The following is a 14985-nucleotide window of genomic DNA, read 5'->3' on the forward strand; positions in this document are numbered from 1 at the left end:
TTCATTTCCAGAATCAGTTGCTTGCACAATTTCCTCCCTTTCTCTTCACTTTCCAACACTTCCTTCTTTTTTTTAATTTTATTTATTTTTTTTTTTAAAGATATTTATTTATTTGAGAGAGAGAGACTGAGAGAGAGAGCACATGAGAGGGGGGAGGGTTGGGAGGGTCAGAGGGAGAAGCAGACTCCCTGCCGAGCAGGGAGCCCGATGTGGGACTCGATCCAGGGACCCCAGGATCATGACCTGAGCCGAAGGCAGTCGCTTAACCAACTGAGCCACCCAGGCACCCTAACACTTCCTTCTTTTTTCCCAGTTATTCTGGACCTAACAATAAAATGTCCACTACAGTTATCCACAGCTACATATGTTGTTCCTTGCTGAGTTTTTTTAAACTGCCCTATTTGCCATATTTCTCCCCATTTTTATAGAGTTGTAGTGACCAGCAGTATAGAGAGAACACCAGATGCCACTGCTGACCCATGGAGTAACCAGCGCTGGGGTACCTTCTGTGGTTGCACCTTGATTAATTTCTTCTTTTTCAAGTTAAGTTTGTAGTTTAGAGATCAGTTTAAGTCCATCTGGTTTGAAATCAGGATATAAAATCAGTAAAAATCATTTTAGAGTGTGACCTCTAGCCCTCAGCAAAGATTATTCCATTATTTCATATGGTCACTTAGCACACATTCTCTGGGGGCCTGCTCTGCACCTGCTACAGTGTTCAGTCCCAAGCATACAAAGATGGATATACTCAAGGTCCCTGCCTCCCTGCAGGTATATGGGGCAAATCACGGTCTGGAGCCCACCTTCCCCAGATCCTATGGCTCCATCACTGACCACATGAGCAAGTTACTCCCCTAGCCCTGTTTCCTCATCTTGTAAATGAGACCATTTTCTTAGGTTCTCTTTAATGCTCCTTTTAGCTGTAATATTGCCAGCCTCTAATTATTGCATATTTTTCTTGGAATTGCATTATTACTGTTTGGGCTCACCATTTACATGTTGTAGTTAAAAATAAATGGGGGGACTCCAGGGTTTCCAGTCATGCATGTAAAAAGCTTGGGAGTCCCCACTTTATCCCAACAATAAGAAAGAAGCTGCACAGACTGAAAAATCAACAACTCTTCTTGGATCCATAGGAGAGGGGAGGACCCAGGGCAAACCACTGCTCCTGAGATGAGAGACATAGACAGGCCAGTACGGGGAGTCAGGGATCCCGGGAGTAGAGACCCTCAGTCAATGCAAGGGAGCAAAGGTAGTCTCTTCCACAAATGCTGCTGGAACAACTGGATGGCCACATGAAAAAAAAATGAATCTAGACCCAGACCTTACACCCTTCACAAAACTTAGTTCAAAATGGATTATAAACCTAAATGTAAAACACAAAACTATAAAACATCTAGATGAGAGCATAGGAGAAAGCCCAGATGACCTTGGGAATGGTGATGCCTTTTTATTTTTATTTATTTATTTATTTTTTAGAGAGAGAGAGCATAAGCGGGGAGAGGGGGTGAAGGGGCAGAGGGAGAAGGAGAGAGAGAATCTCAAGCAAGCTCTATACTCAGCGTGGAGCCCGACGTGGGGCTTGATCTCACGACCCTGAGATCATGACCTGAGCCAAAATCAAGAGTCAAGACTCTTAACAGACTGAGCCACCCAGACGCCCCTGGTGATGCCTTTTTAGATGCAACACCAAAGGCACGATCCATGAATGAAAGAATTGACAAGCTGGACCTTATTAAAATTATAAAACTCCTGCAAAAGACAATTTCAAGAGAATTAGAAAAGCCACAGGCTGGGGAACAAATATTTGCAGAAGACATATCTGAAAAAGGGTTGTTATCCAAAATATACAAGGAATTCTTAAAACTCAACAATAAGGAAACAAACAATGGCCTAAAAAATGGGCCAAAGCGTTTAGCAGACACCTCACCAAAGAAGATACACAGATGGCAAATAAGTATATGAAAAGCTGTTCCACATCATACGTCATCAGGGAAACTCAAAACAGTACAATACCACTGTGCACTTATCAGAATGGCAAAAATCCCAAACACGGGCACCACCAAATGCCAGCAAGGATGTGGAGAGACATGAACTTCCGTACATTGCTGGTGAGAACGCAAAATGGTACAGCTGCTTTACAAGACAGATTGGCACTTCCTTACAAACCTAAACCTATTCCTGCCATATGAAGCAGCAGTCGCACTCCTTGGTCTTTACCCAAAGGAGCTGAAAACTTAAGTCCACCCAAAAACCCGTACATGGATGTTTGTAGCAGCTTTCTTCATCGGTGCCCAAACAAGGAAGCAAGCATTCAGTAGGTGAACGGATAAACAAACCGTGGTCCATCCAGACAGTGGAATAGTATTCAGCACTGAGAAGGCGTGAGCTGTCAAGCCAGGAAAAGACATGAAGGATCCTTAAATGCATATTACCAAGTGAAAGAAGCCAATCTGGAAAGGCTGCACACTATGTAACTCCAGCTCGGTGACATTCTAGGAAAGATGAAACGAGGGAGATAGAAAAAGAGCAGTAGTTGCTGGGGGAGGAGGGAGAAGGTGAACAGACAGAGCACCAGGGATTTTTAGGGTGCTGAAAATACTCTCTGTGATATTACAGTGAGAGATGTGTTCTTGCACGTTTGTCCAAACCCATGGAATGCTGTGAATCCTCAGGTAAACCATGGACTGTGGGTGATTATGATGAGTCAAGGCAGGGTCATCCTTGGTAAAAATGTAGCTCATGGCGGAGGCTGTGCATGTTGTAGGGGAGGGGGCACGTGGGAAATCTCTGGAGCCTTCCCCTCGATTCTGAAGTAAACCTGGATCTGCTTTATAAAAATTAAGTCCCTTTGGGTGCCTGGGTGGCTCAGTTGGTTAAGCAACTGCCTTCAGCTCAGGTCATGATCCTGGAGTCCCAGGATCGAGTCCCGCATCGGGCTCCCTGCTCGGCAGGGAGTCTGCTTCTCCCTCTGCCCCTCCCCCCTCTCATGTGCTCTCTCTCATTCTCTCTCTCAAATAAATAAATAAAATCTTTTTAAAAAAAGGGGGTAGCCCAAGAGGTAAGGCCTAACTTAAGAGCTTCTGTCTCAAATTAAAATTTTTGAACCTCCAGTAATATCTGCCTCTTCTTTTCCCACAATTTCGCTCATATGTTGTTCATAAATCTTAACTCTTAACGATGGGGTTTTGGCTTCCCTGTTAGGTGAAATATTTCATTTAACTTAGCCAAAGCCAGACTCAGAGCAGCCTGGGAATCGTTAGGCAGCTTCCCTTCTTCCCAATACATCAAGAGTCTCTGTATGGTTTCTTCTTGTTTATTTTTAGGGCGAGGAGGAGTTGTTTTGGACTCCCCCGTGGTGGTGGTTAGGTTGCAGTATTGTCTATGTAGCTGGAACATAAGCTGGGATTCGGCCCCTGCTTTGAAGTGGTAACATCATGAATGGCCCATCAGCGGAGTGCGGCCTGGTTCAGCATCCACAGGCCTGATTTCTGCTTGTAATCTGATTACGGGGTTTGAGCTGTTCCAGCCTGCAGCCTCCTGCTCTGCGTTTACTATACTTTCAAGGACACGAGTGCCTGATTGCTCTAGCCCTGGGCTGTGAAAAATCTCAACCCAGTTTTGCTTAGACGGGCTGAAGGCCACGGCTGGTGGAGAGGACCAAGCTCTAGAGCTCTAGAAAGTGAGTAAACTTTCTAGGTGCAACCATGTTCAGAAGCCCAGAGATTGCTGGCTGTCTGGGAGCTTTCAAGTTCCCTGAGAAACAAGGTAAGGCGAGAGAAAGAGGAACTGCATTTGCGGGTTTATTTTATAACGGGATGAATGCCTTGCATCCTCCATTTTACCTTGTATTCTCCTGTGTCCCGTTAGTTATAGTTTCCTCAAAGGACACTTGAAAGATCCTAGTGAGTTTATAAATTAGCTTATTTTGTGGCTGAAAAACGTGAGGTTTTTTTTGTTTTATTTTTTTTCCTATTGTAGGTTAGAGATACTGCTGAACCACGAAAGCCTTTATGCAGGAAAAATTGCAAACTCAGTCACAATGCCCAAACTTTGGGTCCCAGTTCTGGATATGCTGTGCTTTAGCTAAAATAGTTTTCTAAACCGAATGCTATATATATATATACTAAATTATTTCCAGTAGACAGTGGTGTTTGTCTTTTTATTAAATCTTCATGTGATACTCTTTGGAACAAAATGTTGTTTTTGTAGTGGCTTCCTTTTGAGTACAGAGGAAAATGCATGCTTTCCATTTAACTACTGGAGTGGCACCGCGGATTCTGTTCACTGATTGAACAAAACTGAAATGCTGAAGTTATTTTGACCGTCACATGTGAAATTCAGGCAGTCTGTGTCCAAGTCTTTTACAGCACAAATGCATTTTAGGAGGTGATTTGAACAGGCCTCAGCTTCAGGAATTTTCTTCCACAACATTTGGTAGCTTTTTGAACTGAGTTCTCTTTTTTAAAATACATAACAAGATATTTGTATAAGTAGGAAAAAAGCTTAGGTGTTTAGTTGGCATGATACCTTTCATTTTATTATATCTCTCTAATTGGTAAGAATTTCCAAATTCCGGGATTCTGTATGTGTTTGCTGGATAATGACATGTCAGCATCTGGTCTATTTTGTACCTCCTTTTCCTCAGGCTTCTGCCCCCAAATATTAAACAGTAAAAGGCACTCGCTTAGAACTCTGTGTAAGTGGTCTGCTTGTGGTTTTCTTGGTGGACAAATGGTTACTATACCAAAAGCTGTAAAACAGATTACTTGCCATTAGACTGGTATAAATTTGTCTCTGCCTGGTTTTGATTAACTGGTCCACCCGGATGTGTGTTTTTGCTGCATGGGATTGTTACCACCTGTCTTTACATAATACATATCTTATCTTCAAAAATAAAGAAAGAAATTGTTAATTTGATGTGTTGTCTAGATTTTAATGAAGACAATAAAGACAGCGGGCTTGTTCCCCTGCTCCTCATTATCCCCTCCACGCACACATTCTTTAAAGGCATCTCAAACATATCAGGCGATGATGAGTTTCACCGTTTCTGGTTACCTGGACTGAAATTGTTAAATGTTTTTTCTCCTTTTTTTCCCCTGAGTACGTAACTGTGCTGTTCAGTATTTAATTGCTTTGAGTTATTCTTGTAGCTATAACAAATTTAAATGATAGTATTGAACTATGTCAGATTCCCACCCACCCCCCGACCACCTGCAGAGTTATGTTGGCTAAATTTCAGGAGAGGAAGAAAATTTGCGTATGTAAAATGTATGTTGTGGAATTTGATTCTTAAAAGGTGTCATTTTTGTATTCATATTTCTTGTCTGGTTAATGGTTTCCTTTTTCTTAAGTTATATGTTCAAAGGTACTTTGAAGAATTTTTTTTTCATTGGAGTTTTTTTTTTTAAAAAACAAAACTTATTGTGTAGCTATTTCAATGTTACATTTTTTCTTTCCCCTTAGATTTCAACCAGAAAAACTTAAACTGCGTTGGATTACCAAGTCAAAGAAAAGTTTCAAGGTAAAGTGGTCTTTGCGCAAGGAATCATAAGTTTTGAAGATTTGTGGTAGCTTTTAGAATTATTCTCCTAAATTCCTAATTCATGAGTTTGAATGTTTGGCAATATGTTTTCTCCTCAGAGTTTGATTTATTAAAATATATAAAGCAAGCTGACCTAATAGTACGTTCAGCTAAAAAAGATTATTTTTGTATTCATTAATGCTGTTTATGGGAACTATTTACAGATCGGATATAAGTTTGAACCTGTAAAGGGCTATTATCTTTTCTTTCTTGTACCAGCCTCCAAGTGTGGGATGTTCTTTTGCAGTCTGTCCATCAAGTAAGAGAGCTTTTGATTTTTCAAGAAAAACTTTAGCCTTGTTCTTTCCTTCCATCCTTCCTTCTTCCCTCCTTCCCTCCCTGCCCCCATCCAATCCATCTGTCCAGTGAGGTCTTTTTTTTTTTTTTTTTCTTGACACAGAGAGAGAGAGCACAAACGGGGAGCGGCAGGCGGAGGGAGAGGGAGAAGCAGGCTTCCTGCAGAGCAGGGGGAGCCCAATGCAGGACTCGATCCCAGGACACTGGGATCATGACCCGAGCCGAAGGCAGATGCTTAACTGACCCAGGCATCCCCCAGTGAGGTCTTTTAACCGTTCTGCACTTCAGTTCCCTTGACTGCAAGATGTTATGGGTACTAATTTGATTTACCTAATGTGCTAAGACTCTCTGGTACATAATCATTCATATAAGCTCTTGTAAAAATTAAAGTTTGTGCCAAACAAGATAGCTGTATCTCAGATGCTTCTTAGTAGATCACCGTCCCTAATAGATTTTGAGATTTTCAAGTGAATACACAAAGTTATTATCCGTAAGATATGCAGGCATCAATCCCAATGTACATTTCATGATGGTAGAAGGACCCAACCCTGATCTAACCCCTCATTCCACTCAGATGCTTTTGTTCCTAATGTATCGTGTATGACATTGTTTCTTTACTATAAAGGGTTTGCATTTCAATGGCATTGAATAAACAGATGTCCTCATCAGACTGAGCCTTGTCCTGCATTGAAAATGGCATAATTGATCTTGTGAGCACATTAGTGAGATAAAGCCTTGATGGATTGGATCCATGTCTTAGTATCAGGCCACCTAGAGCCGTAATGAGCCAGGGTCAGCAGTAAGGCTGTCTGTCTTATTTAACTCAGGAAATCTTAACTTTTCTGGTGCTTGGCACAGTCTCCCATATTTCTCATCTTTGCCATATTTTTGATAGAATCTAAGGCTTACAGCCTTAGATTTGTTAGTTCCAGCTACTATAACAAAATACTATAGACTGGATGGCTTATAAACAGCAGAAATTTATTTCTCACAATTCTGGAGGCTGGAAGTCTGAGGTCAGGGTGCCAGCATATTGGGGTGAGGGCCCTTTCTCAGGTTTCAGACTGCCAACTTCTTGTATCCTCATTTGGTGGAATGAGCTGGAGAGATCACTGGGTCTCTCAGAGGGGTTGTTTTATTTTAATTGAAGTATAGTCAATCTCTGGGTCTCTTTTTACAAGGACAGTATTCTCATTCATGAAGTCTTTACCCCGTGACCTATCACCTTCCAAAGTCCCCACCTCCTAGTATCATCACGTTTGGGGGTTAGGATGTCAACATCTGAATCTGGGGGAATACAGATGTTCAGACCAGAGTAGCTTAGTTCCCAGTTCATCCCTAGCAGGTTGGTGTAGCTGTAACAGAGCTAGTAAGTGACTCTGAAAAAGGAAGAAGAGGAAAGCATTGCTTACTTAAGGATAGCAGAAGCGTGAACTAGGAGGTCAGACGTTGCAGTAGAGACAGATTCAGAGGGACACAACTGCTCTGAAATGGTGAACAGTATCTCCTCCGGACCCATGCAGATCACAGTCTCCTTGCCATGAGCTAGAGTAAAATAGGCTGGAGATGCAAGCACTTGCCTCCTTCAAAGCAGTCTAGTCAACCAGATGCCAGAGGTGCAAATAGGAGGTAGTGGACTTTGATCTCTCCTATCCTGTAATGTGAACTCCAGTAGAAGAGTGAACAGATTGGAGGGAGCCTTTCCCAGCGTGGGTGCTGACTAATCACTGTCATGGTATAGCCCCATTTTGTCAAAGATAGGCGCTAGTAACTGCAGCCCCATTTTGTCAAAGATAGGCGCAGTAACCTGTCCTCGCTTCCCTAAAATTTCCCCTTGTTTCTACTGCTGGTATTTATTTATTTATTTTTTTTTTAAAGATTTTATTTATTTATTTGACAGAGAGAGACACAGCGAGAGAGGGAACACAAGCAGGGGGAGTGGGAGAGGGAGAAGCAGGCTCCCCGCAGAGCAGGGAGCCCGATGCAGAGCTCGATCCCAGGACCCCGGGATCATGACTGGAGCCGAAGGCAGACACTTAATGACTGAGCCACCCAGGCACCCCTCTACTGCTGGTATTTAAGTAGGTTAATGGGACACATTAAAAAAAAAATTATGGAAGCAGGGAGCAATCTCTTCTTAGATTATTGAAGCAGAGGGAAGGAGGTAGAGTATGTAAAATTTAGTCCTGAAGAGAGCACTATTTCAGAGGAGATGGAAAATATATAAAAGATACAAAAGGTGCTTCTTAATAGTAGAAACTTTTAAAATATAATTCAAAAATCAAGACTGTAGCATTTACTTTAGTTATATATGGAGTTATATATTTCATATTGAATTACAGACTCATGCTTTCAGTTTAGCTGTGGCAACCCATCCATGCCTATGGAGGTTGTCGGGCAGAGACTCCTTGTGCCAGGGGTGATGGTCCGTGAAGAGGAGAGCACCATCCAGCATGCGGAGCTCAGTGCTTTGGAGTCATCTATTGTGTGAGTTAGGCTTGGGCTCCACCAGTCACACTGCTTGGTACCCCTGACTCAAAAAAGTGAGAGGAGGGTGATGTTAGGGCCCTTTGGGGTATTTGTGTTTTACTAGCCATTAGATGATCAGAAGGAGTTACCCTTTCACAAATGTTCCAGAATCCTTTTTTTTTTTTGAGAGAATGTGTACTAGCATATGGCAGGGAGGGGTAGAGGGAGAAGGAGAGAGAGAGACTCTTAAGCGGGCTCCACACTCAGCGCAGAGCCCGATGGGGGACTCAGTCTCACGACCCCTGAGATCGTGACCTGAGCCAAAACCAAGAGTCGGAGGCCTAACCGACTGAGCCACTCAGGAGCCCCTATGAATCCATAATTTGAAATGAGACACTTGCAATATGTTCTACAGATAAGAAACCAGGATACCATGAGAGAAAACAACAGAGGTGCATGATATAGATTCGGTCTGCAGTGAGGCAGGCACTGGGTCAGGGGGTTTCTTCCTTGAGGAACTGACCTTAATCTGAGACCCAGAACAGGAGCCAGACTCAGTCAGGATGGGGAGGAGGGAACTCAGAGTAAACGGCATTTACAGTGAACCATGTTAGGAGCCATGAGCGCGTTTCCTGACAGCATTTGGGTTTTCCATTGGTTCCTGACCAACTGTGAAAAGGCTGTCCTTTTCATTGGTGCTGACACTCTTGTAGCTTGTTTGAAGAAAGTAAGTTTAGGGGCTGTCAGGGGATGACTCGGAAACCCCACTATAGAAGTTCAGAAAAATGTTTAACTGGGGAGCAGTTTCTTAGTCTTTATTAGCAGCTTTTTGATAAGCACAAAAAAGGGGGGAAATAGAAGCCAGCAGATATTTATGTTTGAAAATACGAGATAATATTTGTACCCCAAGGTCAATGGCCTGAGAAACTGAATATTTCAGGGATTGGACCATTTTGTTTTAATATAGAGTTCTTTTCCTGAGATTTGAGTTTCCCGAAGAAAGTACAGAACTTTATCAAGATGTTTATTTACACAAGTAGCTAAATAACCAGTTACAACAGCATGCCATTCTTTAAGTAGGCTCCATTTCTACAGTTATCTAATTCTGTAGGTTTATACTAAGTCCTACATCTGAATAAAACACTGAAAAAGAATTGTCAGTGCATCGTGATTCACTGTTTAGAAGTCAGTGCTAATTCCACATTTCTGACCTAAGCAGGTGTCTTCAAGCCATCTGGAGTGTGGTTTATAAAGACTACTTAATCTCAAGACTTTTTATTAAATAATATGAATACATGGCAGTCATATTTATGGAATATAAACCCTACCACGTTTAGAAAGCAACAAGTAAGATTTCAGATGGACTTGGTTCTGGAAGATGGATGCGTCCCCTATTTTGGAATGTGCGGCAGCTCCTTGAAATTGAATTTATGTATGGGGCATAGATGATTCGTGTGTCCCACTTACCTAGTACGCACAGCACCTTCCTCAGTCCAGTCCCCCCTCACGCTTCTATGGGCATGCACCCCTGCAGAGTGGAAATGCAAATGGAGGGCGAGCCCATGGTGAAGGTCAACTTTGCACTGATCTTCAGCCTTTGCAAGCCTGTCGTTCACCTCTCCGGAGGTGATCGTATCACTGGGGAATATTAGTTTTTCTGTTTTCATGCTGGGTTTTCTTCCTGTGTGGCGGCAGCTCTGTCGTCTTGCCCAACCCCAGGCACGCTCCCGCGGAGGCCCATGGGGTTGGTGCCCCGCAGCCTGGGGGCCCCTGCACACAGTGTGAGAGGAGCTAGGTTCGTATCTCATCCTCGGGCAAACCGTGTAACAGCTTCCTAATCTGCAAACCAAGGATGATGATAGTGCCCGTGGTGTGCTGGGGCCCTCTCGCACCGCCTCGCGAGAGTGAGCGTGTGCCTCTCTTTCAGCTTGGAGTCCAGGGAGTCCTGTGGGAAGCTTGAAAATCGGCCATCGTGGGAGTATTGACACCATCAGCCAAGACCGCAAAGCATGTGCTTAGCGGACGGGGGCAGTAGAGCCAGAGGAAGGAGCCCGTTATTAAACGTTTCTCAGCACAGCACTGAGTGGTTCAGGCCTCATGGGGTCTTACGAAGATAATTAAGATTATACCTGGAATATGCCTACTTAGAGAAGAAAAGTACATAGTGCTTAGTTCCTTATTCTTCCCCCCTTCCTTTCCTCCTCCATTCTAAGCCAAGTTTTCATGAGCCTTTCAGACCTGTTCACCATGCTTTGATTTCTTGGCTGTTTGAAGGCATGTGTTACTTTACCATAATTTCAACCCTGGAGGAAAGCATGTTCATAACCTAGACAAGTTGCTGATTTTCTGAGGAAGAGAAGAACACAGAGAGGTTGAGTGATTAATCCAAGCTTCCACAGCTATGGGCGAGTAGCTCCAGAAGAGGGTGTCCCTCCCAACCGAGGCGTCCAACTCTCAGCTCAGCCATGTTGTTACCCGCTGACGCCACGCCACCTGCCTGTGCTGTTGTAATTCTTCCCTTGCACAAAAAGGTCATAGTAATATAACTATAAATAAACGAAAAAAAGCTACCATTTAACTCCCTGAAATAAAATTTTTACTTGTAATCCACACACATGTATTTCACTATGTATAACAGTCATGTAACTTTTGTTTTGCATTTTTTGCACTTAACAACATATATCTTGATTCACATTGACTTTAAACCTTAGTAATGGAATAATTTAATTTTTAGCTTTCAGAAAGAATTCTGGCTTGAAGATAAAGAACAGCTTGCTAACCACAGAAGAAGAATCGATGCTAAGATTTTAACTGCACTTCCGAAAGGTGAGACTTTCTCTAAATGGCTGACCAGTGTCCTGGGCACATAAGTATTGTGTCACCTGATTTTCATTGAGGGGAAGTCATTCCCTAATCTCCAGTGTATACCCTCCATTGTGTTCCTTTCTGCCTCTTCCAAGAATTAACCTCAATGAAGGTATACCTCCCCTCTTGCGTGTTTCATCTACACCTTTCTCTCTGTCCTTTCTTGTTCATTTTAGGCATCCTTGGGTATTCCCTGGGCACCGGGTGGGGAGGGTGACAGAGGGAGGCAGCATAGAATCAACCTTCATTATCTCTCCTAGCTTTCACTTTCTCCAGGGGCAGTGAGTTTTGCTCATAAGCCCGTATCTACTCCGTCCACTCTGCCCACTCCCTCCGCCTCTTGGTGCTTGCCAGGGTTGTTGCATTTACACTGAGTATCTTAGAGCTCCCTGCCAAGCAGCACGCTGGGCTTCCAGTGCACACTGTACCTTACACATCTCCTTCCCCAGGTAGGCACTCAGATGTTCAGTGAATTAGTATTTTCATTGGGAAAGATGGAAGTGCAATAAAACATTTGCACCTGCCATCAGCAAACTACCCCTGTGTTTTGCCTGAGAAATGATGTAAACATTAACCAGATCTTTGTGTCCACCAACTCTAACACTGGCAGAGGGGAGTACCAGCTCACAAACTGCCTTCATCCCAGATCAGCTGTGTAGCCCTTACTTCAGAAAAAACAGGTTTGATGAGAGGTCAGATTTTTTTTTTCTTTTTTGTCCTCTGAAAGAAAAAAACAAACATGAGATCAAACCCAAAAGAAATTAGACCAGAAAAAAAAAATTCTTTTAATAGAAACTAAATCTAGTTTAAAAGGCCCACTGATAAATGGGCGTACATCCTGAGGAACTGAATAGGTGATATGCTTAGACATAGTCTAATGAGGATGGATATTTGAAGGACCCCAGGGATTTGGCCTTGTGGAGAAAATTTAAACAGGGACATTTTGCAATTTTCAAGTATTTAGAAAACTGTCAACTGGAATACAGACTTATTCCATGTTGCCCCAGAGGCCCTAGAACAAGAATACTGTGTTGAATTACAGGGAAGTAGGTGAGATTTCAAAGGAGAGCGACAGTTCTGATAGTTCGTGGGACCTGCGAATGAAATGGGCTGCATTACGATCTCATTCGCTCCTGTTGGCTGTTCAAGGAAGGTCATAGGCTTCCATGGGAAGGGCACATGCTGTGGGTTCCCGCCTGGATGGCGTGACATGGAAGGGCCCTTCTGATTTTTTAGACTCTTTGTGAAAGACAAAGAAACTCTGGTTAATCTGGGTCAAACTTAACAATCGATGAAGATGATTCAAACAAAGTACAAGAGTGAACAGATTGACTTCAGCAGGATCTTGGAAGATTGGAATGATAGGCAAAGTTCTATAGCAAAAACTGCTTCACTCATCCTCTTCATCTACCCTGGTCCTTTTCTTGGTGAGCAATAGTACTCGCAATATTAGAGTCAGAAAAATTAGAAACAATATATGAGATGTGAGGTTCTTTTCAGGTTCAACAGCTTGTAACTCCACATATGCCAAAATTTAAGAACACGTAAATTGATTAACCAGTTTCATTAGAAAATGTATCATAATTGGTTATAAAAAACTTTTTCACAAATCAAAGATAACACCATGTATTTATCAGATTTATGTTTCCAAGTTCACAAGATCTTCAAAACATGCTTAAAAAGTATCAGAGCCTCTCCTGCCCCGAATTTCGTGTAAATTCCCCATAGTCTTATTTTACACTCCGCACTTTACGAATTCAGGCAGGCATGTTTGGAAAGACCCATGTATTCCCGATAATCTCAGTTCTCCATCTTAACGAATATTTTAATGATTCTGTCAGCTCTTGGCAATATAATGGTGAAAGTGGGAATTGATTACAACTTTTCATGGCATAGAGTTTTATGTCTGTTTATACGTTTACAGAAGTTTCTGTTCATTTAGTGAGGAATTCTTGCTTTTGTGAAATTGAGCATTGAAATGATCATTGGCTTTTTCTGTAAAGGGGCTTCCTTTAACTGTGTATCACAAACAAGTTATCCAAGGGTTAAAAACCTTTACTTATGTAAAGATGATGCTATTAAAATATATTTTCCACTTAAGAATTATGAAATGAACCAAATATATTACTCTACTTTCTTGATAGCTTTCTTGAGATATAATTCAAACAGTATACAATTCATCCATCTAAAGTATACAGGTCAGCAGCTTTTAGCATATCCACAGAGCTGTGCATCCATCACCACAGTCAGTTCTGGAACACTGTCATTATCCCAAAAAGAAATCCCACACCTCTCAGCTATCACCACCCCCCGCCCCTTATTGCTCTAGTTTTGTAATCACTGATTTTATAAGCTGCTTGTCTTTGTATCAGTGGCTGCCATCCAAGTGTAAAAGTTAAAGTGTGTTACTGCTCTGGGAAGTCAGATCTGTTTTCAGGACATTCTGGGTCTGACCTGTGCTCTTAGCCTGTCAAATGCAGGGTGGGAGAGAGGTGTTCTTGGCAGTCCCCTGCCACTTCTGTTTCTTTGGAAGATTCTACTGTACTTGGGTTTGGATGCCTGAACTCAACAATAACTTTACCAGAAAGCCTGTTTCTCTGGGCTTATTAAAGAAGCGGTGTCCCCCAAGAAAACTGCCCAGCAGACCTCATTATGCCGGGTATTGGCATTATATATTATGATAAAGCATGTTAGGCAGTGAAATAACTTAATAAAGTATGATAGGGCGCCTGGGTGGCTCAGTTGGTTAGGCGACTGCCTTCGGCTCAGGTCATGATCCTGGAGTCCCGGGATCGAGTCCCGCGTCGGGCTCCCTGCTCAGCGGGGAGCCTGCTTCTCCCTCTGACCCTCCCCCCTCTCATGTACTCTCTCTCTCTCTCATTCTCGCTCTCTCAAATAAATAAATAAATTAAAAAAAAATAAATAAAGTATGATAGCCCTGATGTCAATTACCCTTAAATTACCTGACTCGGAAAATGACCATCCGATTCCCATCAAAACTAACTAAAGAAATAGACTCATAGAATCTGTATTGCCACAGAAACACCATTCAGAATTACTCAGACAAGGGCAGCAGGCTAAGATAGCAGGTGCAATGAGGAATAATTTAGTATATGTCACAGTTTTAATGTACTTGAAGGCAAAGTAGAAAATTCATTACAACAGAGGTTAGATCAACAGTGCCTGTTTAGATCTGTATTATATGATGACTAGTATTACTAATACTGGAACCATTTATGAATTGTACACATTACGCCACAGCATACAATCAATTGAATTATGACTGCTTAATCCAATTTTATTTTATTTTTTTAAAGATTTTGTTTATTTGAGAGAGAGAGAGTGTGTACAGGCAGGGGGAGTGGCACAGGGAGAGGGAGAAGCAGACTCCCCACTGAACAGGGAGCCCAATGTGGGGTTCGATCCCAGGACCCTGAGATCATGATCTGAGTTAAAGGCAGATGCTTAACCAACTGAGTCACCCAGGTGCCCCAGCTTAATCCAATTAAAAAAATACTCTTATTTCCTGTTTTAAGGAAATATACACTGATGAATTTAGAGATAAAGGAATATTATGCTGCAACTTACTCTTGAATGGTTCAGAAAAATTAATACGTAGGGGTGCCTGGGTGGCTCAGTCGGTTGAGCGTCTGACTCTTGGTTTTGGCTTGGGTCATGATCTCAGGGTCATGGGATGGAGCCCCACGGCCAGCTCCTTACAGGGTGTGGAGCCTGCTTGGGAATCTCTCTCTCCCCTCCCTCTGCCCCAT

The 14985-nt window shown here is 42.5% G+C and overlaps 1 protein-coding gene across 14 annotated transcripts in view; it reads left to right on the forward strand.

Annotated features, from left to right (window-relative positions):
- The window catches only part of SVIL (supervillin), a 228871-nt gene that overhangs the window by 125359 nt on the left and 88527 nt on the right, over nucleotides 1-14985 (forward strand). For 10 of the 14 annotated variants that reach the window (XM_054507295.2, XM_054507296.2, XM_054507298.2 and 7 more), the window contains exons 1-2: nucleotides 8289-8368; nucleotides 11085-11176. In XM_054507295.2, coding sequence (XP_054363270.1) covers nucleotides 8304-8368; nucleotides 11085-11176 — 157 coding nt within the window. In that variant the 5' untranslated portion in view covers nucleotides 8289-8303. Of the gene's footprint in view, nucleotides 1-5466; nucleotides 5525-8288; nucleotides 8369-11084; nucleotides 11177-14985 lie in introns of those variants that run through there. The other 4 variants (XM_064591887.1, XM_054507300.2, XM_064591886.1 and 1 more) reach the window with 1 other exon arrangement.

Source organism: Mirounga angustirostris, unplaced genomic scaffold (genome assembly GCF_029215605.1).
Source record: "Mirounga angustirostris isolate CCGP_5_RB_7025 unplaced genomic scaffold, mMirAng1.0.hap1 SCAF_5, whole genome shotgun sequence".
NCBI lineage: Eukaryota > Metazoa > Chordata > Mammalia > Carnivora > Phocidae > Mirounga > Mirounga angustirostris.